At 56.4% G+C, this 26,059-nt stretch overlaps 1 protein-coding gene across 1 annotated transcript in view; it reads right to left on the bottom strand.

The window, feature by feature from the left end:
- Positions 1–26,059, bottom strand: part of LOC144948847 (unconventional myosin-XVI-like) — a 181,095-nt gene that overhangs the window by 45,324 nt on the left and 109,712 nt on the right. The window contains exons 16-27 of the mRNA XM_078878499.1: positions 25,779–25,926; positions 24,699–24,834; positions 24,001–24,127; positions 23,409–23,480; positions 22,826–22,961; positions 21,476–21,557; positions 17,160–17,315; positions 16,604–16,819; positions 15,617–15,692; positions 14,678–14,871; positions 10,159–10,233; positions 4,135–4,370 (exon numbers count right to left, since the gene is read on the bottom strand). Of these exons, the coding sequence (XP_078734625.1) occupies positions 4,135–4,370; positions 10,159–10,233; positions 14,678–14,871; positions 15,617–15,692; positions 16,604–16,819; positions 17,160–17,315; positions 21,476–21,557; positions 22,826–22,961; positions 23,409–23,480; positions 24,001–24,127; positions 24,699–24,834; positions 25,779–25,926 (1,654 nt within the window). The remainder of the gene's footprint in view (positions 1–4,134; positions 4,371–10,158; positions 10,234–14,677; positions 14,872–15,616; positions 15,693–16,603; positions 16,820–17,159; positions 17,316–21,475; positions 21,558–22,825; positions 22,962–23,408; positions 23,481–24,000; positions 24,128–24,698; positions 24,835–25,778; positions 25,927–26,059) is intronic.

Here is a 26,059-nt window from a genome sequence, read left to right as displayed (position 1 = left end):
GATTCACTCCACCGGTTACATTTCAAGCTGTCTTTTGTTCAAAAAGGAGAGAATTGGACAGGCATCCAGGACGGGTCATCAATAGCAACAACGCCAGAGCCAAGTGCCACGTGGAAAGCAAACAGAAACCAGAGCGGCGACACCGGGACAAACAAACGTTGCGTGACCTGGTTCAGCTGCAGGAGCCCAGTCGGGTTCGGATATAAACTAAACTATAAAACTACGTGCCACCGCTCCCCCACCATACCACCGTGCCACAACTCCCACACCGCACCACCGTGCCACCGCTCCCCCACCGCACCACCGTGCCACAACACCCACACCGCACCACCGTGCCACCGCTCCCCCACCGCACCACCGTGCCACCGCTCCCCCACCACACCACCGTGCCACAGCTCCCCCACCGCACCACCGTGCCACCGCTCCCCCACCACACCACCATGCCACAACTCCGCCACCACACCACCGTGCCACCGCTCCCCCACCACACCACCATGCCACAACTCCACCACCACACCACCGTGTCACAGCTCCGCCACCACACCACCGTGCTACCACTCCCCCACCGCACCACTGTGCCACCGCTCCCCCACCGCACCACCGTGCCACAGCTCCCCCACCGCACCACCGTCCTACCACTCCCCCACCGCACCACCGTGCCACCGCTCCCCCACCGCACCACCGTGCCACAGCTCCCCCACCGCACAACCGTGCCACCGCTCCCCCACCGCACTACCGTGCCACCACTCCCCCACCGCGCCACCGTGCCACAGCTTCCCCACCGCGCCACCGTGCCACAGCTCCCCCACCGCGCCACCGTGCCACAGCTCCCCCACCGCACCACCGTGCCACCGCTCCCCCACCGCACCACCGTACCACAGCTCCCCCACCGCACCACCGTGCCACAGCTCCCCCACCGCATCACCTTGCCACCGCTCCCCCACCGCACCACCGTGCCACAACTCCGCCACCGCACCACCGTGCCACCGCTCCCCCACCGCACCACCGTGCCACAGCTCCCCCACCGCACCACTGTGCCACAGCTCCCCCACCGCATCACCTTGCCACCGCTCCCCCACCGCACCACCATGCCACAACTCCGCCACCACACCACCGTGCCACCGCTCCCCCACCACACCACCGTGCCACAGCTCCCCACCGCACCACCGTGCCACAGCTCCCCCAACCACACCACCGTGCCACAGCTCCCCCACCACGCCACCGTGCCACAGCTCCACCACCAAACCACTGTGCCACCGCTCCCCCACCGCACCACCGTGCCACAGCTCCCCCACCGCACCACCGTGCCACAGCTCGCCCACCGCACCACCGTGCCACAGCTCCCCCACCGCACCACCGTGCCACCGCTCCCCCACCGCACCACAGCTCCCCACCGCACCACCGTGCCACAGTTCCCCCAACCACACCACCGTGCCACAGCTCCCCCACCACGCCACCGTGCCACTGCTCCACCACCACACCACTGTGCCACCGCTCCCCCACCGCACCACCGTGCCACAGCTCCCCCACCGCACCACCGTGCCACCGCTCCCCCACCGCACCACCATGCCACAGCTCCCCACCGCACCACCGTGCCACAGCTCCCCCACCACACCACCGTGCCACAGCTCCCCCACCGCACCACCGTGCCACAGCTCCCCCACCGTACCACCGTGCCACAGCTCCCCCACCACACCACCGTGCCACAGCTCCCCCACCGCACCACCGTGCCACAGCTCCCCCACCGTACCACCGTGCCACAGCTCCCCCACCACACCACCGTGCCACAGCTCCCCCACCGCACCACCGTGCCACAGCTCCCCCACCGCACCACCGTGCCACCGCTCCCCGACCGCACCACCGTGCCACAACTCCGCCACCACGCCACCGTGCCACAGCTCCACCACCACACCACCGTGCCATAGCTCCCCCACCACACCACCATGCCACAGCTCCCCCACCGCACCACAGCTCCCCCACCGCACCACCGTGCCACTGCTCCCCCACCGCACCACCGTGCCACAGCTCCCCCACCACACCACCGTGCCACCGCTCCCCCACTACACCACCGTGCCACAGCTCCACCACCACACCACCGTGCCACAGCTCCACCACCGCACCACCGTGCCACAGCTCCCCCACCGTACCACCGTGCCACAGCTCCCCCACCGCACCACCTTGCCACAGCTCCACCACCGCACCACCGTGCCACAGCTCCCCCATCGCACCACAGCTCCACCACCGCACCACCGTGCCACAGCTCCCCCACCGCACCACCGTGCCACAACTCCGCCACCGCAACACCGTGCCACAGCTCTCCCACCACACCACCGAGTGCACTGGACTCCGATCCTGGTGACCCAATCCGATTTTCACTCACGGCTAACATCAGTGGAAAACTAAACCATTCCTGGGGTCTCCCTTGTGTCGACTGAGCCTTAAATGAGTAACCGGTGCAGTGTGGAAACATCGGCACTGGCGAGACAAATGCGGCCGGGCGTCGTGCTGGCCACCCACCCCCGGTCTTCATTGGTGGCTACTCGCTGACAGCACTTGCCCCAGCAGTCTGTGTGGTCTACACGGGGGATCTTTGTCTTGTGTGTCTACACACGCGCACACACATCCGTATATAAATGATTCGTACGCAGCTGCTACTGCTGCTGCCTGGGAGGAGACTGAAGCAGCTCAATTTAATTAGCGCGGCTCTCGGGAAATAAGCCAAACCACTCAGACAATCAACCCCTGGGCATCGGAGCTCCCCCACCACCTCCTCTTCTTTCTCCCTCCCTCCCAACACCACCACCACCACCCACCCACAACTCACCCACCCACCCCACTCACTCACTCACCATCCCACTGACTAATTCACCATCCCACTCACCATCCCACCAATCCCCAACTTACCCATCCTCCACCCTACTCACTCACCCCCCCCACCCCCAACTTCACCCACTTATCCAACCCACCCACCATCCCACTCACCACCACGACCCCCCAACTCACGCCCCGCACCCCACTCACTCACCATCCCACCAACACCCGACTCACTCACCCACTTATCCAATCCACCCACCACCATCACACCCACTCACCCACGTACTCACTCACTATCCTATCCACCCTCCCAATCAATCACCTAACTTACTCACCATCCCACCCCACAAGCCACTTGCCCACCCACTCACCAACGGACTCCCCGATGAACTCACCCAACCACTCTCCACCACCCAAGTGGTAGAGAGTGGGTGGGAGTGAGTGAGTGAGAAAGTGAGTGAGTGATTGGGTGAGTGAGGCAGTAAGTCAGTGAGTGAGTCAGTAGGTGAGTGAGTGGGTGAATGATTCAGAAGGTGAGTAGGTGAGTAGATTGGTGAGTCAGTAGGTGAGTAGGTGAGTGAGTGGGTGAGTCCGTAGGTGAGTAGGTGACTGAGTAAATAGGTGAGTGAGTAGGTTAGTGAGCGAGTGAGTGGATGAGTGAGTGAGTGAGCGAGTGGGTGAGTGAGTAGGTGAGCGAGAGAGCAAGTGAACGAGTGAGTGGATAAGTGAGTGAACGAGTGAGTTAAAGAGTGAGTGAACGAGTAAGTGGATGAGTGAGCGAGCGAGCGGGTGAGTGAGTAGGTGAGCAAGAGAGCAATTGGATGAGTGAGTAAACCAGTGAGTGGATAAGTTAGTGAGCGAGTCGGTGGATGAGTGAGCGAGCGAGTGAGCAAGCGAGGGAGAGGGCGAGTAAGGAGTTGAGCAAGTGAATGAGCGAGCGAGTGGATGAGTGAGTGGCCGAGTGAGTGAGCGAGCAATTGAGTGAGCAGGTGAGTGAGCGAGCGGGTGAGTGAGTAGCTGAGCGAGTGAGCGAGAAAGCGAGTGGATGAGTGAGTGAGAGGGTGAGAGCGAGAGAGTAAGCGAGCGAGCGAGCGGGTGAGCGAGAGGGTAAGTGAGCGAGAGAGCGGGTGAGCGAGAGGGTCAGCGAGCGACCGGCGCATGGGTGAACAATTGAGCGAAAGAGTGAGTAGATGAGTGAGTGGATGAGTGAGTGAACGAGTGAGTGAGTGGGTCAACGGGTGAGCGAGAGTGTGAGCGAGAGGGTGAGCGTGCGAGTGGGTGAGCGTGCGAGTGGGTGAGCGTGCGAGCGAGCGAGTTCACCTCTGCAGGAACTCTGGGATGGGGACGCGTGCCGCGTATCCGTGGCGACGAGCGCGTGCCATGGCGACCACCCCCAGCGTCCTCAGCTGCCGCGCGACGACTTCAGGATGGAAGGGAGGGCTCGGGGGGGGCGCTGCCGTGGGAAGGGCTCGGGGGGCCGCCGCGGTGGGACGCACACACAACACCACGTGCAGGCTGCACGGACGCAGCAGGCCTAGGATCTCACGCACCGAGGACTGGGGGGGTGAGGCGGGGGGGGGGGGGCAGGGCGGGTAAGGGGGGGAAGTGGAGGGGGAAAGTGAGAGGGTGGTGCAATCAGGCCTGGCATTTATTTTGTTTACACAGAGACGAGGAAGCGTGCGTTCGAGGTCACGAGTAGCGTGAGAGGTCACGAGTAGCGCGAGAGGTCACGAGTAGTGTTAGAGGTCGTGAGTAGTGTTAGAGGTCACGAGTAGCGTTAGAGGTCGCGAGTAGCGTTAGAGGTCGCGAGTAGCGTTAGAGGTCACGAGTGTTTACAAGGAACCATGTGTGCATTAACCACGATACAATTTTGTTGCCAGAAAAAAGAGGAAAAACCCTATTATTATATTTTGGTACTGGCGAAGGAGGTCTAATGATGTAGTCGCGAGTAGCATTAGAGGTCGCGAGTAGCGTTAGAGGTCGCGAGTAGTGTTAGAGGTCATGAGTGTTAGAGGTTGCAAGTAGTGTTAAAGGTTGCAAGTAGTGTTAGAGGTCGGGAGTGTTAGAGGTCGCGAGACGTAAAGGTGACCACGTTCCTAAATGTGTCGAGTTAACAACCCTCAAAGGAGTCAAGCGGGACGACGCACAGCTGTTGCGAAGCTACAGTGGACTGTGAAACACTGAGCTGTGACACCAACAGTCTGTCAAGACTACACGGGGGATCTTTCTCTTGAGGGTGAGCCAGCATTTTAAGGAAGAGGGGGCAACCCCTCCAGAAATGAAAAATGATAGGAGTTGTTAGTAAGTAAGGTCTTGTCCCTTGCTTTTTATTCGATGCATGTGCGGCGATGGCACATGGCCTGGAAGTATGACATGATTTGATCGTTCGTCACCATCACAGCAGTTTCCTTCTCTACAGTGAGGGAAAAAAGTATTTGATCCCCTGCTGATTTTGTACGTTTGCCCACTGACAAAGAAATGATCAGTCTATAATTTGAATGGTAGGTTTATTTGAACAGTGAGAAACAGAATAACAACAACAAATCCAGAAAAAACGCATGTCAAAAATGTTATAAATTGATTTGCATTTTAATGAGGGAAATAAGTATTTGACCCCCTCTCAATCAGAAAGATTTCTGGCTCCTAGGTGTCTTTTATACAGGTAACAAGCTGCGATAAGGAGCACACTCTTAAAGGGAGTGCTCCTAATCTCAGCTTGTTAACTGTATAAAAGACACCTGTTCACAGAAGCAATCAATCAATCAGATTCCAAACTCTCCATCATGGCCAAGACCAAAGAGCTCTCCAAGGATGTCAGGGACAATATTGTAGACCTACACAAGGCTGGAATGGGCTACAAGACCATTGCCAAGCAGCTTGGTGAGAAGGTGACAACAGTTGGTGCGATTATTCGCAAGTGGAATAAACATAAAAGAACTGTCAATCTCCCTCGGCCTGGGGCTCTATGCAAGATCTCACCTCGTGGAGTTGCAATGATCATGAGAACGGTGATGAATCAGGCCAGAACTACACGGGAGGATCTTGTCAATGATCTCAAGGCAGCTGGGACCATAGTCACCAAGAAAACAGTTGGTAACACACTACGCCATGAAGGACTGAAATCCTGCAGCGCCCACAAGGTCCCCCTGCTCAAGAAAGCACATATACATGCCCGTCTGAAATTTGCCAATGAACATCTGAATGATTCAGAGGACAACTGGGTGAAAGTGTTGTGGTCAGATGAGACCAAAACGGAGCTCTTTGGCATGAACTCAACTCGCCGTATTTGGAGGAGGAGAAATGCTGCCTATGACCCCAAGAACACCATCCCCACCGTCAAACATGGAGGTGGAAACATGCTTTGGGGGTGTTTTTCTGCTAAGGGGACAGGACAACTTCACCGCATCAAAGGGACGATGGACGGGGCCATATACTGTCAAATCTTGGGTGAGAACCTCCTTCCCTCAGTCAGGGCATTGAAAATGGGTCGTGGGTGGGTATTCCAGCATGACAATGACCCAAAACACACGGCCAAGGCAACAAAGGAGTGGCTCAAGAAGAAGCACATTAAGGTCCTGTAGTGGCCTAGCCAGTCTCCAGACCTTAATCCCATAGAAAATCTGTGGAGGGAGCTGAAGGTTCGAGTTGCCAAACGTCAGCCTCGAAACCTTAATGACTTGGAGAAGATCTGCAAAGAGGAGTGGGACAAAATCCCTCCTGAGATGTGTGCAAACCTGGTGGCCAACTACAAGAAACGTCTGACCTCTGTGATTGCCAACAAGGGTTTTGTCACCAAGTACTAAGTCATGTTTTGCAGAGGGGTCAAATACTTATTTCCCTCATTAAAATGCAAATCAATTGATAACATTTTTGACATGCGTTTTTCTGGATTTTGTTGTTATTCTGTCTCTCACTGTTCAAATAAACCTACAATTAAAATTATAGACTGATCATTTCTTTGTCAGTGGGCAAACGTACAAAACCAGCAGGGGATCAAATACTTTTTCCCTCACTGTACATACAGCAGCATGGCGTCATTGAGGTAGTTGGAGCCCATTGTGGTGCGCAAACGCGTCTTGATGATTTTCAGGACGCTGAAGACGCGCTCGGTCATGCTGTCGCCACTGACAGGGTCAGTATCAGCCACAGAAATCGTTATACAAGGTGGTAGCCGGCCGTGGCCCAGTCGGTCAGCACCAGCATGACCGATAGTTCAGGGAGTGTGCCCATATTCTTCAATAGCTCATCCTTCTCTATCTCCCTGCCGAAGTGGACCACCTGCTGATCGAGAAGCATTAGGTCGACGTCAGGAAAGTCAATCATGTAGAACTTGCGGGCCAGCTCCACGAGCTTGTCGACATTGAACGAGGCAAACTCCTTGCGTGGAGAGATACATGCTGCTAGGCAGAGAATCTCCATTGACTCGGCGCAGAATATGTAGGCGAACTCGGCCAGCAACTTGTCGATCACTGGGTAGAACAGGTCGACACGGAAAACATGATAATTGGTGTTCATGTGCCGATTGCTACGAGGCCGGCAAGGTTGGACGAAGTTGGCAGTCATATCGGGCACCTCGAACTTGTGGGTCTCACAGAACTGCTGCACCTTGTGGAGCAGGTCATCGTCGCCGGTAACGCGCATCTCTGTCAGCGCTTCGACGATGCCATCGACCAACCGCAATGCATTGACGATGTCCTGGTCCTTCGTTTGCAGCGCCTGGGACAGATCATGCATGATAAGCAGCATCTTCTCCATTAGGTGCAAGATGAATGCAAACTTGAACGTGCACATGCCGTCGAGCAGGCGCGTCGTCTCTACCCGCTGCTCCGACTTGCTGCCATCCATCTCCACATGCTGGATGACTTGCATTGTCACGCCGAACATGTCGATCAAGCGATGCAGCGCGTGCCAGAACGACGACTAGCACGTGTCACCTGGACGCACCAATGCCGTCTGCTGGCTCAGACCAGCAGATCGTTGATCATCTCCAGCACGATCTTGTTCTGCGTGTTGATGAGATCGTCGTTGCGCTTGCAGGAGCTCATCGCCACATTGATGATGTCAATGACCAATGTGAAGAACAGGCCGATGTCGGGGACGCCATCCTTGCAAGCAGCAACCAGCACGGGTTGGAGCTTGTGCGCCCAGCAGTGCCCGTAATAGGCCAAATCGTTCAGCTGCTTGATCAGGGCGTGCAGGCGGTTGATCTCGCCGCTCATATTGGACGCGCCATCATAGGCCTGCAACACGGCAGTTGGCGATCGGGCGACCGTGATTGGTCTGCATGTCGACAATTGAATTGCGGAGCGTGGGGGAGCATGTGTCTGTGACGTGCTTCAGGTCGACGAGACGCTCGCGCAGCACGCCAGTCTTGATCTCAACAAAGCAGTTAATGACGGCCAGTTGCTCCTTATTGCTGGCATCGAGCGTCTCGTCCACCATGATGCAGTAGAAGGCGTCGGCTTGTTCATCATAGAGGAGCTTTCGGACGATCTGGGCGTGGGCGTGGATGATGTCCTTCTGGATGTCGAGACTAGTCATGATGCATCGACTGATCCCTCCAACCGAGTCTGATTGTCGGCCTGGGCCGTCTGCTTCTCCAGGCCGTGCTTGCCCTTGATGATGTGCATCTCCGTGTTCATCAAGTCTCTGGCCTTCTGTACCCCCTGGTTGTGGAGCGACTGCATGCCACCTTGATGTTGGCGAAGGCAGCAATTGCGGACGCCCACCTTATTTCAGGCCGAGAACCCGTCTGAGACGAACACGTCCGAGCAATTGTAGGATGGGAAGAAGAAGCACGGGAAGCAGTAGACCGACTCGGTGTGGAACGAGTATTCGAGCCAATGGTACGTCTCAAACCTGCGGGCGGCGCTTTTTTCGCCCCATCATCTTTAACGGGTACATGCTGCCATCCAACGAACAGGGGCATGAAACGAACCGGCCCTGCATCAGGTACGAAAGACAGATCTCGTTGACACTGTTCGTATCATACATCGAAATGGCGGGTCTCGTCCCGGGATCCTGATCGACGACGCGCACCCCCTGCGGGCAATGGCGCTAGAGGCGGGGAGTTGGCCAGCGTTTCTGCTTCTGATTCATCAGTTGCCGCCGTTGAAGACAAAGGGTCAGGAGATCGCGAAACGGTGACGGTGAGTTGGAGGGCGCTCTGGCAAAATGGCTCATGGGACGCTTCTGCCACCATCAATGAAGGGTCGAATTCGAACTGTGTGTGATCGGCATCGTGCTCGCTGAAGGTATCCCTTCAGGGAAGTCATGTACTGTATACGCAACTGTGCACAATTCTGTGAGTCACTTTGCTATTGTCCTATCATCTCAGAGTCCCTGGCACGTGTAATAAAAGACTCCGTCAGGCACTGCTGGTCTCCGCTTGTCTTTTATTTAGGTTCTTCTCCGCACCCTGCTGGTCTCCTCCTCGGACCAGCGTCGTCTCGCGTGCACCCTGCACGTGCTCCCTCGTCCGCTCCTCCACTCGCCCTCACACCCCGCTGGTCCTGATAAGGGACCAGCGTCTCCCTCCCGCGTGCCGCGCACGCTCCCTCTCGCGTGCTGCGCAAGGTCCTCCGTTAGCTCCTCTACTCCCGCACTCCGCACACCGCTGGCCGACGGCGTGCTGAGGTCCTTCGGCCACGTGGCCGATGGCGCGGATCTCTCTCACCACCCAACGTGGCTCAGACTCTTAACTTCCCTGACTGCCCCGATCTCTTCCGGGCTCCCGCTTATATCCCCTCCCCCCACGTGACCCTGACTCCTCCCCTTCCGGATCGTCAGATTCGGCCTTCCCATACTGCCCCGCTGGCACCGCCCCCATTCACCTCGCCTCCCATTGGAGCCGAGGTGAACGGTGGCCCCTCCCACATGCCCCGCAGACCAGGCTCCGCCCCCCAATACCCCGGGCCGTGTGATTGGACCAGAGCCCAGCAACAACCCCATTTACGCTCGCATTACACACGTAACAATATGCTACACAGTGGCAGTGGGGGTTGCAAAATGCCGATTTAGTACTAATAAACCCCAATGATCCGATCAAAATGAGGGATTTCGATCGGATCATTGGCCGGACATGTGCCACCCCCCCTTCGTAGGTGCTGCTCGCTAACAGCACTTGCCCCAACAGTCTGTTAAGTCTACACAGGAGATTCCTTTGTAGGTGCCGCAATCAAACCGCACTTGTCCCAAAAATCTATTAATGCTACATGGGAGATCTTTGTCTTTGTGAGGCCGCCATCGCCCACACACCCACCACATGCACTCAGCTGTTAGTGAAGACTGCCCTGGGTGGGGTGGTTAACCGATCGGTGTGGTTCGGTCGCGACGTGGACTCACTGTGAGCTGCGTGCAGCGAGTTGGGGTTGAGTGGACGGACCCCGAGTAAACCTGCTCAGACGCAGCCTCGCCAAACTGGCACACACACACGTTACACACACGTTACACACACACACGTTACACGCACACACACACGTTAGACTACGCACTACACATCCGTTACACACATACACACTACACACACTACACACACACGTTACACATACACGTTACACACACCACACATACACACGTTACACACTACACACACACACGTTACACGCACACACACACAGTACACACACACACATATTACACACCCTACACACACCCACACACACGTTAAACACACACACACGTTAAACACACACACGTTACACGCACACACATCTTACACACACTACACACACTACACACCTATTACACACACGTTACACATACACTACACACGTTACACACACACGTTACACGCACACACACGTTACACACACGTGACACACACACAGGTTACATGCACACACACGTTACACGCACACACACGTTACACGCACACACGTTACACACACACGTACACACACGTTACACACACGTTACACACACGTTACACACGCACGTTGCACAAACACACATTACACGCACACGCACGTTACACGCACACACACGTTACACACACACTTTTCACGCACACACACGTTACACACACACGTTACACACACACACGTTACACGCACACAAACCTTACACGTACACACGTTACACAACAACAACAACCGCCATTGGCCACTAAGTGGCGGTGATGTCACCACGACGCTTGTGTCAGGCTATGTGCATCTTGAGGCCACGTGAAGTGGCAGGAGGCCACGGGGCAGACCCAGATGCCACGGATCGACTGACTGAGACGACTGGCTGATGCACCACCTGTGCCCCTTACTGTGCCAACTTGCTGTGCTTTAGCCACCCGGCGCTCCACTCGTTGTTGTGAGCGTCGCTCCTCCGCCCTCCGTTGTTGTTAGAGGGCGACTGCCTCCAACTGCCCAGTAGCGTCCTTCACGAGCCTCCTCCACAGAGGTCGATCTTGACACCGCTGGTACCAGACATCGGCAAGTCCACTCAGCTCCACATCCTCCTGTACCACATCACTCCATCTCTTCTCTGGTCCGTTCTGCGCCCGTTTTGCCCCATCGATCCGGACAAACAAAAGCTGTTTAGGCATGCAGTGGCTGGACATGCGGGCTAAATGACCCAGCCAATGCAACCTTGGCTGCCGGAGGAGCTCACTGATGGAACTTTGTCCAGATCTTTCAATAATTTGTGAGCTCCTCACACAATCCAGCCTGGTTAAACTCAGGATGGATCGTAGGCAGGCCAGCCTAAATGTTTCTAACCGGCGAAGATGTTCCATTAGGGGGGTCCACGTTTTGCAAGTGTAGAGAAGGGAGGGAATGACTGTGGCCGAGAAGACCTGAAGCTTCATGTGGAGCGAGAGACCAGGTAGTTTCCACACAGCGTTACGCAACGGATGAAAATATAATGATGCTAAACTGATTCGGAGTGAGACCTCTGCTGTTAAACCGGAGCCGGTCATGAGCACACTGCCAAGGCATGGGGAACTCTCCACTCTCTCCACTACTGCCCTATCACCAATTGGGAGTTGTGGGGGTGGAGTTTCCGATGGTACAAAATACCCAGGCCGGTGCTTATTTTTGGTGGGGCTGATGGTAAGGCCCCACCTCTTGGTGGCACGTTCCAGGTTCAGCAGCAGCGCCTCCAAATCCTCCTCTGAGTGAGCAGCAATTACCAGATCAACGGCACAAAAACGTGGTTGAGCAATAGGGAGCCATGCTTTGACTGCACCCGGGCATCCATCAGATTCCCATTGTATCTGTACCAGATGTAAATTCCTCCGGTACAGCCTTCACGAACTACGTGATTGATAAAGATGTTAAATAATGTGGGATTCAGAGGATATCCCTGTCGCACCCCAAGGTGAACAGGGAATTTTACCCGGGCCCGCTCACCATCACGAAGGTCATTAATGATCGTGAGCAGAGGGTCAGGGACTCCGAAAGCGTGAAAAATAACCCACAGCCCATGATGATGGTATCATAGGCCTTGACCAGGTCAATAAAGCAGAGATGTAGGTTTTGTTGGAATTCCCTACACCTCTGCTGTAGCAGACAGACAGAAAATATGGCATCTGTGCAGGACCGCCCTTTCCTGAAACCGCATTAGGGCTCCGCAAGCCTCTCCTCAGTGTGCCTCGCAAGGCGATGTTAAAGAATCCTTGCCAGGACCTTTCCCGGCACACTGAGGAGTGAGATTCCTCTGTAGTTGTTAGTCTGTGCGGTCCCCCTTCTTAAAGAGGGGGACCACCAGGGCATCCTTCCAATTCTGCGGAACCCATCCAGTGATCCAGATTGTTGTTATGGTGTCATGCAGGGCAGTCTATGTACAAACACCACGCATTTCACTTGGGAAATCATCTCTGCCCGGTGCCTTTTCTGGTCTCAGACTCTGGAATGCCTTTAATACTTCCTCAACAGATGGCACTACAGCCAGCCACTTACAGGGGGCGACTTCCTCTTCTAATATTTGAGACACCGCAGCCTCAGCAGGGTCATCTCCTCTTTGTCCCACGATTTCCCCCTCCCCCAGGACTTCACAGAAATGCTCGGAAAATCTGCAAACGTGTTCCTGATGGTGGGAGATTGGATCATCGTTTTTCCCCTCATGATGCTGCAGGTTACTTTTTGATGGAGTAAAATAGCAACTTGTGATCTAGGGCCATTGATGCAGATTCCATCTTCTTAGCAACCCGTGACCACTACCCATCCTTGCAGCGCCTCACGTCTCCCCCAACCTCCGAGCAAAGGCCTCCTCATTCTCTGACGTGGGATGCTGTAGACAATGAAAGTGGGCCTGTCGCTTTTTCTCAGCCAGCCTGAACACCTCCTTTGTCAGCCAGGGTCAATGGGGAAGTCTGGACTGTGTACCCAAAGCAGCCATTGCAGTTGCCTAAGCCACAGTCCTAAACCTCGTCCATTTCACCTCGACATCTGGAGGAGTGTGGGACGATGCCAACCCCAGCCGCAAGCGATGATTAAATTCTCGCTTGCAACTTTCATCAGCTAGCCACCTTGAGTTTGAATGGGGGGTCCTGGGTAACACCCACCACCGGAATGGAAGAATGGCAGACGCATCTTACAGATGACAAGTCGATGGTCAGTGGGCAGATCAGCTCCACGGTAGGTCCTGGTGTCAAGGATATGGGCCCGCATCCGCTGTTCCGTCACTATGTAGTCCAGCAGATGTTCTTGCTTGGACCCGGCATGCATCCATGATGTCGTGTGGATGTGCCGATGCCGGAACAGCGTGTTCATAATTACAAGCTCATGGGCTGCGCAAAAATCTAGCAGCCTCCTACCGTTGTTATTGAGCTGATCTGGCCCATGCCTGCCAATCACTCCAGACCAGGTGCCAGCATCATGACCAACTCTGGCATTGAAGTCGCCCAACAGGATGACTCTATCCCGAGGGGCCACTTTAACTCGCACCTGTGACAGGAGGTCATAGAAGCCATCTGACTCATCAGCCTTGCCTGCATCCCTCCATGGATGTTCGTCTTCGGTGGGGGCATAAGTGACCACAACCACCATTCCTTGCCTCCGGTTGATGGGAAGGTGAGCCCAAAGTAGTCTGGGGTTTACCGCTTCCCACACCTCACCTCCACGCTCCCACGCTCCCTTCATTATTATGTTCAGAAAAAGAGCCACTCCCTGTTGTTTGGTAGTCTCCTGCCCCGATTAGAGGACTGTCCACCCCCTCATGGTGGCAGGAGCCAGAGCCGGTCCATCGGACCTCCTGAATACCACAGAGATCCAGGCGGTACCGGTCCAGCTCCCGACAGAGGAGTGGCAGCCTCTCCTCCGCAGTGAGCGTTTGAACATTCCACGTAGCCACCCTAAGTGGTTTTTTGTTGTTTCTGGAGGAGTCTCAAGGGTAAAGATTCAATCTACTTGGTCCGTCAAATGATGTTTGGCCAGGAGACATCATAAATGCCTGTCCCCCCGGGGCCTCTGGCACAAGCTTATTCATTAGATATTTTAGACGTGGTGGAGGTGTTACCAGCCCCTCTCACCCATCCAGAGCCCCCATTTCGCCACTGTGGTGGTTACAAATGCCATGAGGGAAATGGCCAATCTAAATTGGCCCTTCCCACACGACACTGCCCACCACAGTGTTGCCGTCTGGCCAAAGACACACACACATTATACACACACCTTACACACATGCACACACGTTACACTCACACACACGTTACACACACACGTTACACACACACGTTACACACACACATGCACGACGAACGTTGCACACACACATTACATGTTACACACACACGTCACACGTTACACGCACACACACACACACATTACACGTGCACACACATTACACACACACATGTTATGTCGTCGTCAATGTCATCAATGTCGTCGTTAACATCAACGTCGACAACGTCGTCAACGTCGTCCACTCTCACCTCGTCCTCGTCGCGTTCGGACGGAAGACCGGCGACGCTGGCAGGATCGAGGGCGGCTGCACCACCGGCGGGCGGCATCGACGGTGCATTATGGGATCTCCCCGGCGCGTGCCGGGAGTGAGCGCAGTCGGCGAGGGTGCCGGTGCGGGAGAGGCGAGCGCGGAACAGGCGGCTCACCAGCACGCTGGGACTCACTGCACATGGCGCGGACGCAGCGAGGACGGAGATTGAGGGGCGGCCCCGGTAACCCACCGCCCGCAATGCAACGACCGGCCCGACGCACGCCGCGGCACCGAGCCACCTCAGCGCCATCTCCCGCTCAGGTGCGTCCCGTCACCGGCGACCCTCACCCCCTCTCGTCACCGGCGACCCTCAACCTCCCCCATCACCGGCGACCCTCGCCCCCCCCCCCCCATCACCAGCGACCCCCCCCCCCATCACCGGCGACCCTCACTCCCCCCATCACCGGCGAACCCCCCCCCATCACCGGCGACCCCCCCCCCTCCCATCACCGGCGACCCTCACTCCCCCTATCACCGGCGACCCCCCCCATCAACGGCGACCCCCCCCCCCCATCACCGGCAACCCTCACTCTCCCCATCACCGGCGACCCCCCCCCATCACCAGCGACCCTCACTCCCCCAACACCGGCGACCCTCACCCCCCCCCATCACTGGCAACCCCCCCCCCCCATCACCGGGGACCCTCCCCCCCCATCACCGGCGAGACTCGTCCCACCTCGTCGCCGGCGACCCTCACCCCCCCATCACCGGCGACACTCGTCCCCCCTCGTCACTGGCGACCCTCGCCCCCCCCTCATCGGCAGCAACCCCCCCCCATCACCGGCGATCCTCGCTCCCCCTCATCCCCCCGTCATCGCTGGTCCCCCGATGACCCCTGTCCCACTCTCATAACCTTCAGCCGTGAGTGACCTCTGACCTTTCAGGAGTGAGGTCACTTGGTGTGGGAGTTCCAGCCTGTTGCGGGTTACGACCCCGCTCAAGTCATAGGTCACCTGCAAACAAAGATCCCCCGTATAGCCTTCACAGATTGTTGGGGCAAGTGCTGGTAGCCAGTAGCACTTATGAAGGTCGGCATGGCACATGAGGGGGTTGGTGGCCAACACCATGCCCAGCCGCCTTTGTGTCTCCCGTGGCGATGTCTGCACACCACACCAGGTACTCATCTGAGGCTGAGTTGACCGAATGGAGGCCCAGTACCCGGTTCAGATAATCGTCACCGGTGTTGGCCACGAGTGGGAATCCAACTTGGGTTGGCGGGCTCATAGTGCAGCGCTCGCCGCTACACTCCAGTGTATCAGCCGTGACACTGAGGCAGCATCCATGTATGGCAAAGGCTCCGTGATCCGGTATCCACGGGGATTGGAGGGTGCCGGTTTATCAAACGCGCACGTACATGCATGCACAAATCCTGTGCGCCTGTTTAGACGTTGAAACTAAACTAAACATTTTTTTTTTACCAGGTATGGGCCACTTAGCTATACAGCTCTTTTTTCAGAACGACCTGGCCATCACAAATAATAGCTCAACGAAGTGGCTTATATTCATCACGTGGAAATTTATAGCAGCGAAATACTGTGACGTTGATTCTAAATGTGAAAGGGAAAAAAACCCGGAGGACCCAGAGACAAATCCACTCGACCACGGGGAGAGAGAGACGCAGGCGTCAGGGTCGGGATCAAACCCACGACCTCCTGCATACCAGGCGAGGGAGTTAACATCTCCTAGCCAGCGTAGCACTAACTGAGCAGTGTCCCCCATACTTGGTCAGTCCCCTACCTTCCCAGTCCCCCCGTACCTTCCCAGTCCCCCCGTACCTTCCCAGTCCCCGTACCTTCCCACTCCCCCGTACTTTCCCACTCCCACGTACCTTCCCACTGCCACGTACCTTCCCACTCCAACGTACCTTGCCAGCAAAGTGGCGCACCACAAACGAGATCCCACAATCCCCGGTGGGCGGCGTGTTTCCGTTGCCGTCGTGGGTCGCCGCGGCAACGGCGTTTCTGAGGGGCGTGGCCTGCAGCAGGAGGCGGAGCCTGCACGGCAGACCTCCTTCCACCTCGTCCGATTGGCTGGCAGCCTCCGACTCTGTGTCCAATAGGGAGAGGAATCCGCCAGGGGCCTGGGGGACAGGGCGGGGGGCGAGGGCCTTTGGTGGCTTCGTCACCAGACGCGAGGCAACCGTCCGGTTATCGCGGCGACGCGACGGTGGTGTCTGGGTAACGGCGACCATGCGTCCGGGGTCCTGCACTGAAGCATTGGTGCCCATCCCCAGTTTACAGGCCTGAGCCAGTGGGTGGCAATTCGACTTTCTTGTGGCAGGGGCGATTGTCCATAGGGGAACCACTGCTGACTTCCGCATAAGGTAGTAGGTGGGGCTGCCTGAGTAGTAGGAAGGGGCTGATGAAGGGAGGGAGGCAGGGAGGGAGGGAGGGTAGTGGAGGGAGGGAGGGGCTACCGACCTGGAAGAATAACTGCAAGACTTGGCAGTTGCTGGGTGGTGGAGGTGGGGTCGTCTCCATGGCGATGCCCTCCTCCTGGCACTGGCTCCACTCCAGGGCAAAGGTGGCACGGTGTGCGTGGTACTGCAGGCGCTCCACCAGCAAGGTGGAGCACAGCTGTCACACACAAAGACAAAGATCTCCGTGTAGCCTTAATAGACTGTCGTGGCAAGTGCTGTTAGCGAGCACGTATGAAGGCCGGCACGGCACACGATGGGGTGGGTGGCCAGCACCACACCTGGCCGCTTCCGTCTCCCTAGTGGCGATGTTTACACAATGCACTAGTTTCTCATTTGAGGCTGAGTCGACCTAGGGAAGGACCAGGACCTGTTCAGATAATCGCCACTGGTGCTGGCCGTGAGCGGGAATCGAACTCGCGTGACCGGGTTCGTAGTGCGGTGCACTAACTGCTCCACGCACGCACAACAACAAATGCCATTCACCACCGAGAGGCGGTGACGTCACCACGGTGCTTGTGCCTGGCTATGTGCACGTTAAGGCCACGTTAAGTGCACACACACATGCACATACAACAACAACAACCGCCATTCACCACTAAGTGGCGGTGACGTCACCACGACGTTTGTGACAGGCCATGTGCACCTTGAGGCCACGTGAAGTGTCGAACACCCCCTGGCAGGAGGTCACGGGGCAGACCCAGATGCAACAGGTCGACTGACTGAGATGATTGGCTGATGCACCACCTGTGCCCCTTACTGTGCCAACTTGCTGCGCTTTAGCCACCCGGCGCTCTGCTCGTTGTTGTGAGCATCACTGAGATCTTTCAAGGATTTGTGAGCTCCTCACACAATCAAGCCTGGTTAAACCCAGGATAGATCGTAGGCAGGCCATCCTAAATGTTTCTAACCTGCGAAGATGTTCCATTAGGGGGGTCCACGTTTCGCAAGCGTAGAGAAGGGAGGGAATGACCATGGCCGAGAAGACCTGAAGCTTCATGCGGAGTGATAGACCAGGTAGTTTCCACACAGCGTTATGCAACCTATGAAAATATAATGGCACTCGACTGATTCGGAGTGAGATCTCTGCTGCTAAATCGGAGCCGGTCATTAGCACACTGCCAAGGTATGATAAACTCTCCACTCTCTCCACAACTGCCCCATTACCAATTGAGAGTTGTAGGGGTGGAGTGTTCGATGGTGCAAATACCCAGGCAGGTGCTTAGTTTTGGTGGGGCTGATGGTAAGGCCCCACCTCTTGGTGGCAAGCTCCAGGTTCAGCAGCAGCACCTCCAACTCCTCCTCTGAGTGAGAAGAAATTACCAGATCATCGGCATACATAACATGGTTGAGCAATAGGGAGCCATCCCTTGACCGCACTCGGGCATCGATCAGCCTCCCATTGTATCTGTACCAGATGAAAATTCCTCCGGAACAGCGACTGAAGGCTTCACGAACTACGTGGTCGAAATAGATGTTAAATAATGTGGGAGACAGAGGCTATCCCTGTCACACCCCAAGGTGAACAGGGAATGGCTCTGACTCCCGGCCACGTAGTTTAACCTGGGCCCGCTCACCATCATGAAGGTCCTTAATTATCGTGAGCAGAGGGTCAAATACTCCAAAAGGACGAAGAAAAACCCAGAGCCCAGGCCTACTGATGGTATCATAGGCCTTAACTAGGTCAATGAAGTAGAGATGTAGGTTTTGTTGGAATTCCCTACACCTCTGCTGTAGCAGATGGACAGAAAATATGGCATCTGTGCAGGACCGCCCTTTCCTGAAACCGCATTGGGGCTCCGCAAGCCTCTCCTCAGCATCCCTAGCAAGGCGATGTGGAATAATCCTTGCCAGGACCTTTCCAGGCACACTGAAGAGTGAGATGCCCCTGTAGTTGTTACAGTCTGTGCGGTTCCCCTTCTTAGAGAGGGGGACCACCACGGCATTCTTCCAATCCTGTGGAACCCGTCCAGTGGTCCAGACTGTTGTTATGATGTCATGTAGGGCAGTCTGTGGCCAAACGACACCCTCCCTCAGCATTTCGCTTGGGAGATCATCTCTGCCCGGTGCCTTTCCTGGTCTCAGCCTCTGGATCACCTTCAGTACTTCCTCAATAGATGGCACCTCAGCCAGCCACTCACAGGGGGTGATTTTCTCCTCCAATATTTGAGACACCGCACCCTCAGCAGGGTCATCCCCACTTTGTCCCACATTGTTTCCTGGCTAAGGGATTTCCCATCCACCAGGACCTCACAGAAATGCTCAGCAAACCTGCATGTTCCTGGGGGTCGGAGATTGGATCACCGTTCTTTCCCCTAATAATGGTAATAGGTGTGGTGCTGCAGGTTCCTTTTTTAATGGAATTAAAGAGCGATTTGTGATCGTGGGCCACTGAGGTAGACTCCATCTCCTCAGCAATCCGTGACCACCACCCATCCTTGCAGCGCCTCACGGCTCTCTGAACCTCCGAGCGAAGGCTGCGGTAAGCCTTCTCATTCTCTGACGTGGGATGCTGTAGCCAATGAGAGTGTGCCTGTCCTTTTTTATCAGCCGGCTTGAAGACCTCCTCTGTCAGCCAGGGTCAATGGGGAGGTCTGGACCATGTACCCAAAGCAGCTATTGCAGCTGCATGAGCCACAGTCCTAAACCTTGTCCTTTTCCCCTCGACATCAGGAGGAGTGGGGGACGATGCCAACCCCAGCTGCAAATGATGATGAAATTTTCGCTTGCAACTTTCATCAGCTAGCTGAGACCATGCCACTAAAGGTTTAAATGGGGTCCTGGGTGTACACCCACCACCGGAGTGGAAGAATGGCAGGCACATCTTACAGATGACAAGTCGATGTTCAGTAGGCAGATCAACTCCACGGTAGGTCCTGGTGTCAAGGATATGGGCCCGCATCCGCTGTTCCATCACTATGTAGTCCAGCAGATGTTCTTGCTTGGACCCGGCATGCATCCATGATGTGGTGTGGATACGGTGATGCTGGAACAGCGTGTTGGTAATTACAAGCCCATGGGCTGCACAAAAATCTAGCAGCCTCCTGCCGTTGTTATTGATCTGATCTGGCCCATGCCTTCCAATTACTCTAGACCAGGTGCCAACATCATGACCAACTCGGGCATTTAAGTCACCCAACAAGATGACTCTTTCCCGAGGGGCCACTTTAGCTAGCACCTGTGACAGGAAGTCATCGAAGGTATCTGACTCATTGGCCTTGCCTGCATCCCTCCATGGATGCTCGTCTTCAGTGGGGGCATAAGTAACCACGACCACCACTCCTCACCTCTGGGTGATGGGAAGGCGAGCCCAAAGTAGCCTGGGGTTTACAGCTTCCCACACCTCACCACCACGCTCCCACGCCCCCTTCATCATTTTATTCAGTAGAAGAGCCACACCCTGTTGTTTGGCAGTCTCCTGCCCCAAGTAGAGGACTGTCCACCCCTCATGGTGGCAGGAGCCAGTGCCGGTCTACCCGACCTCCTGAATACCACAGAGATCCAGGCGGTACCGGTCCAGCTCCCGAAAGAGGAGTGGCAGCCTCTCTTCCGCAGTGAGCGTTCGAACATTCCACGTGGCCACATATAGTGGGTTTTTTGTTGTTTCTGGAGGAGCCCCGAGAGTAAGGATTCAGTCTCCTGGCTCCGCCAAATGGGGTTTGGCCAGGAGACGTCATAGACGCCTATCCCCCCGGGGCCTCCGGCACAAGCTTATTTATTACATTTTGTGGTCGTGGTTTAGTGGTAATTAATTGAAGGTGGAGGGATTACCAGCCCCTCGCACCTGTCCAGAGCCCCCATTTAGCTGCTGTGGTAGTTACAAATGCCATGAGGGGAAACGCCAATCGGAATTGGCCCTCAAACCACGATACTGCCCACGACAACGTTGCCCGTTTGGCACCACAAGGAGGCAGGGGGTTGTTTTTGCCGCACGTACACTCACATACACACATGCACACGCTGACCTGAGTGCAGCTCCCGTGCGCCAATTGTACTGTTGCCTATCTGTACTCACCGTGTACCCAGGGGAAGGTACGGGCGAACTTCAGTTGTGAATGTCGCAGCTTTGGCTGTTGTGCCACTTTCTAAGAAAGTAACCCCAGCAGTGTTCAAGAGCCTCCTGCAGTTAACGTCTCCTCTGGTTAATTATCCTGTGGTTAACATCTCCTTTGTTAATGTCTCCTGTTGCGATCTCGTCACGAAATCGCAACACGTTCATCAGCACCGTGAAGGTTCACCGGGTGTCTATTATTCCTCCGATCAGATGGAACTGAACTGTGACCCCACACGCGCGCATGATGGTGAGGCCGGACCACCCACCTGCTCAAAGGTGTTGGTGCCACCACCGCCGGACGTGTGCAGGCCGGGGTAGTCGAGCACCGCGATGCCTCGCACCAGCTCGCTGCACGGCATCATGGGAGCACACGCAGAGAAGATGCTCAGCCCTGGCTTGTGTGCACACGTGTGTTTGTACTTGTGTGTACGTGTGTGTGTACGTGTATGTGCATGTGTGTGTGTGTGTGCGATCAAGGGATGGCTCCCTATTGGTCAACCACGTTATGTATGCCGATGATTTGGTAATAGCTGCTCATTCAGAAGAGGAGTTGGAGACACTGCTGCTGAGACTGGAGCGTGCCACTAAGAGGTGGGGCCTTACCATCAGCCCCACCAAAACTAAGCACCTGCCTGGGTATTTTGTACCATCGGACACTCCACCCCCACAACTCCCAATTGGTGATGGGGCAGTTGTGGAGAGAGTGGAGAGTTTCCCATACCTGGGCAGTGTGCTTATGACCGGCTCCAGTTTATCAGCAGAGGTCTCACTCCGAATCAGTCGAGCAGCAATATCTTTTCATCGGTTGCGTAACGCTGTGTGGAAGCTACCTGGTCTGTCGCTCCGCACGAAGCTTCAGGTCTTTTCGGCCACGGTCATTCCCTCCCTTCTCTACGCTTGCGAAACGTGGACCCCCCTAGTGGAGCATCTTCGCCGGTTGGAAACATTTAGGCTGGCCTGCCTACGATCCATCCTGGGTTTAACCAGGCTGGATTGTGTGAGGAGCTCACAAGTCCTTGAAAGATCTGGACAAAGTCCCATCAGTGAGCTCCTCCGGCAGGCAAGGCTGCGTTGGCTGGGTCATGTAGGCCGCATGCCCAGCCACCGCATGCCTAAGCAGCTTTTGTTCGGCCGGATCGAGGGGGCTAAACGGGCGCGGCACGGGCTAGAGAAGAGATGGAGTGATGTGGTACAGGAGGACGTGGAGCTGAGTGGACTTGCCGATGACTGGTACCAGCGGTGTCAAGATCGGCCTCAGTGGAGGAGGCTCGTGAAGGACGCTACTGGGCAGTTGGAGGCAGTCGCCCTCCAACAACAACGGAGGGCGGAGGAGCGACGCTCACAACAACGAGCAGAGCGCCGGGTGGCTAAAGCACAGCAAGTTGGCACAGTAGGGGGCACAGGTGGTGCATCAGTCAGTCATCTCGGTCATCTCGGTCAGTCGACCCGTGGCACCTGGGTCTGCCCCGTGACCTCCTGCCAGCGGGCGTTCGACACTTCACGTGGCCTCAAGGTGCACATGGCCTGGCACAAGCGTCGTGGTGACGTCACCGCCACTTAGTGGCGAATGGCGGTTGTTGTTGTTGTTGTGTGTACATGTGTGTCTGTGTGCATACCCATTGTGCTGCGCTCGCGTCTGTGTGTCGACGAGGTGGACGATGTAAGAGAAGAGGCGCGAGTAGAGAGACTGAGCAAGCAGATCCCTCACTCGCTCAGCCTCGCTCACCAGCACGCGGCGGCACACCATCACACCTGCACAACACCACACCGCATCACCTCACCTGCAACACATTACCCCACCTGTACCACACCACACCGCATCACACCACCTTACCTGCACCACCTCACCTGTACCACACTACACTGCATTACACTAGACCACACTTCACCACACCTCATCATACCACCTCACCTGCACCGCACCACAACGTGTCATACGACACCGCGCCACACCACACCGTGTCACACCACACCACACCGCATCACACCACACCGAGTCACACCACACTGCTTCACACCACACCACGTCACAGCACACTGCATCACACCACACCACGTCACACCATGTCACACCACACGGCGTCACAACACACCGTGTCACACCACACCGCTTCACACCACACCACGTCACACCACACCACACCATGTCACACCACACCACACAGTGTCACAGCACATCACTTCACACCGTGTCCGCACCTCTGACGATGCGACTGCTCGTTGCGAGCGCCGCTCCCAGCTCCTTGGGCTCCACCTGCAGGAGACCGCCGACTGCACCACAGAGACAGCGCCCACATTGAGACTCATCAGCAGGCCCCACGGCCGCTCCCCTGCGTGTCTGTGGGCGCGCATGTGTGGGTGCAGGCCCGTGTGTGTGTGGGCGCGTGTGTGGAAGCACGTGTGTGTGGGCGTGGTGCATCAGCCAGTCATCTCAGTCAGTCGACCCATGGTACCTGAGTCTGCCCCGTGACCTCCTGCCAGCGTCGTGGTGACATCACCGCCACTTAGTGGCAAATGGCGGTTGTTGTTGTTGTGGGAGCGCATGTGTGCGGGCACGTGTGTGCGGGCACATGTGTGCGGTGTCTTCACTCACCAATCTTCACTCACACTCACCACACTCACCGCACTCCCCTCTACTCACCTTGCTCCCCTCCATCACCACTCCTCTCACTTACCATGCTCTCCTCACTCACTCACTCACCACGCTCCCCTCACTCACCACGCTCCCCTCACTCACCACGCTCCCCTCACTCACCACGCTCCCCTCACTCACCACGCTCCCCTCACTCACCCATCTGGAGCTGCCACGTGGAGGGCAGGTGAGCCCAGCTGGTGCCGTCCTCGTAGGGGGAGGGGGTGATGGGGACATCGCCCAGGTGCAGAACGGCAGCCAGCAGCGCCAGCACGCACTCCGTCTCCTACGGCATGACCCCACGAGCACACACACACAGACAGACAGAAAAGGGGGCACACACACAAAGAAAAAGTTCCCCCGTATAGTCTTAACAGACTGTAGAGACAAGTGTTGTTAGTGAGCACCTATGAAGGCTGGCACAGCACACGAAGGGGTGGGTGGCCAGCACCACGCCCGGCCGCCTTTGTCTCCCCAGTGGCAATGTTTACACATCTCACCAGGTTCTATTTGAGGCTTAGTTGACCTAGGAGAGGCCTAGGACAGGTTCAGATAATCGCCACTGGTGTTGCCCATGAGCGGGAATGGAATCTCGGATCGCCAGGTTCATAGCGCAGCGTGCTAACAACTACACTACTGCTCACCATGACATGCAAATACACGGAGTCACATATATACAAACAAGGTTGAATTGTGTCGTATTGTAGTCTTGTGTCGTATCGTAGGCTTGTGTTGTGTCGCATCGTATCGTAGGCTTGTGTTGTGTTGTGTCGTAGGCTTGTGTTGTGTCGTAGGCTTGTGTTGTGTTGCGCCACATTGCGTGGCGCGGCGCGGCCATGTGTGTGAGCGCCACTCACGGCGTCTGTGAACCCGAAGGCCGCCAGGGCCTCCTGGAAGGCCAGGAACCTGTGCCTGGCCTCGGAAGTGCCGCCCACCACGGCCGCACCCTCACCCCCCTCCCCCTGCTGCCTCCCCACGTTCTGGGATAGGAACCTGAACATGGCACACAGCGGGGTCAGCATTCACGCCACACAACCACCACCGCCGTCACCACCACCGCCACCACCACTGCCACCACCACCGCGACCACCACTACCACTCCGCTACCACCATCGTTACAACCACGACAACCTTCACTACCACCGCCACCTTCAACACTGCTACCACTGCCATGAGAAACTAGAGGCTGGCCTTGGCCAAGCAGTCACAGTAAGATGTTTACTACCTCGCCTAGTATACAAGAGGTCGTGGGTTCGATCTCCACTCTGACGCCTGCTGTATATTTGGAGTTTGCGGTGTCTCTCTCCCCATGGTCACGTGGATTTGTCTCCGGGTTCTCCGGTTTTTCCCTCCACGTTTAGAATCAACGTCACACGTTCAGAGTATTTGGCTGCTATAAATTTGCACGCGACAAGCCGTCACAGTGTCGAGCTGTCATTTGTGATGGCCAGGTCGCTCTAAAAAAAGAGCTCCGTAGCAACTCAGTGGGGCCTCACCTGGTAAAATACTAAAATAGTTGAGTGCAATTTTCCGTTTTAGTCATTGAGATGGGTGTGGCTCAGGGCCCGTGAGGACTGAGCGGTTGTGGCATCGTGGTGGTGCAGGGCAGACGACGGGACACGGACGCACGCCAGAGAGACAAGGGGAGAGCGAGGTGAGAGACGCGGAGACGGGGCACGGTGACGCCTGATAGACAGAGGGAGACACTGGGAAACCGAGGCTGCAGACAGACATGCATTGAAAGACAAACACACACAAAGAGACACGAGAGAGAAGCACGGAGACACTGAGAGAGACGTGGAGAGAGAGACACTGAGAGAGACACTGAGAGAGATACACTGATAGAGAGATACTGGTTGAGAGACATTGAGAGAGAGAGAGACACTGGTAGAGAGACACCGGTAGAGAGACACTGGTAGAGAGACGTGGCCCCTGACCGGTGAGCGGTGGCAGATAGCAGGCAGTAGCGCGCTCGTTGCTCTGCAGGGAGCCCCTCCAGCAGCAGCCGGAATGCCGCCAAACTCCACCCGGAGCCTCGGGCCCAGCCGAGGCGCCAAGTCTCCAGCAGGTAGACACGTATGCTGGCTGTGGGAGCAGGCCGCACACAGTACGCACGCACGGTACGCGCACGGTACACATAACGGTACACGCACGGTATACACGCATTGCACATGAAACACGACGCCTATGGTACAGAGGCACGGTATACAGGCACGGT

Source organism: Lampetra fluviatilis, chromosome 51 (genome assembly GCF_964198595.1).
Source record: "Lampetra fluviatilis chromosome 51, kcLamFluv1.1, whole genome shotgun sequence".
Classification (NCBI taxonomy): Eukaryota; Metazoa; Chordata; class Hyperoartia; order Petromyzontiformes; family Petromyzontidae; genus Lampetra; species Lampetra fluviatilis.
The sequence above is the reverse complement of the archived record's forward strand: the minus strand, read 5'-3'. Positions and strand labels throughout refer to the sequence as shown.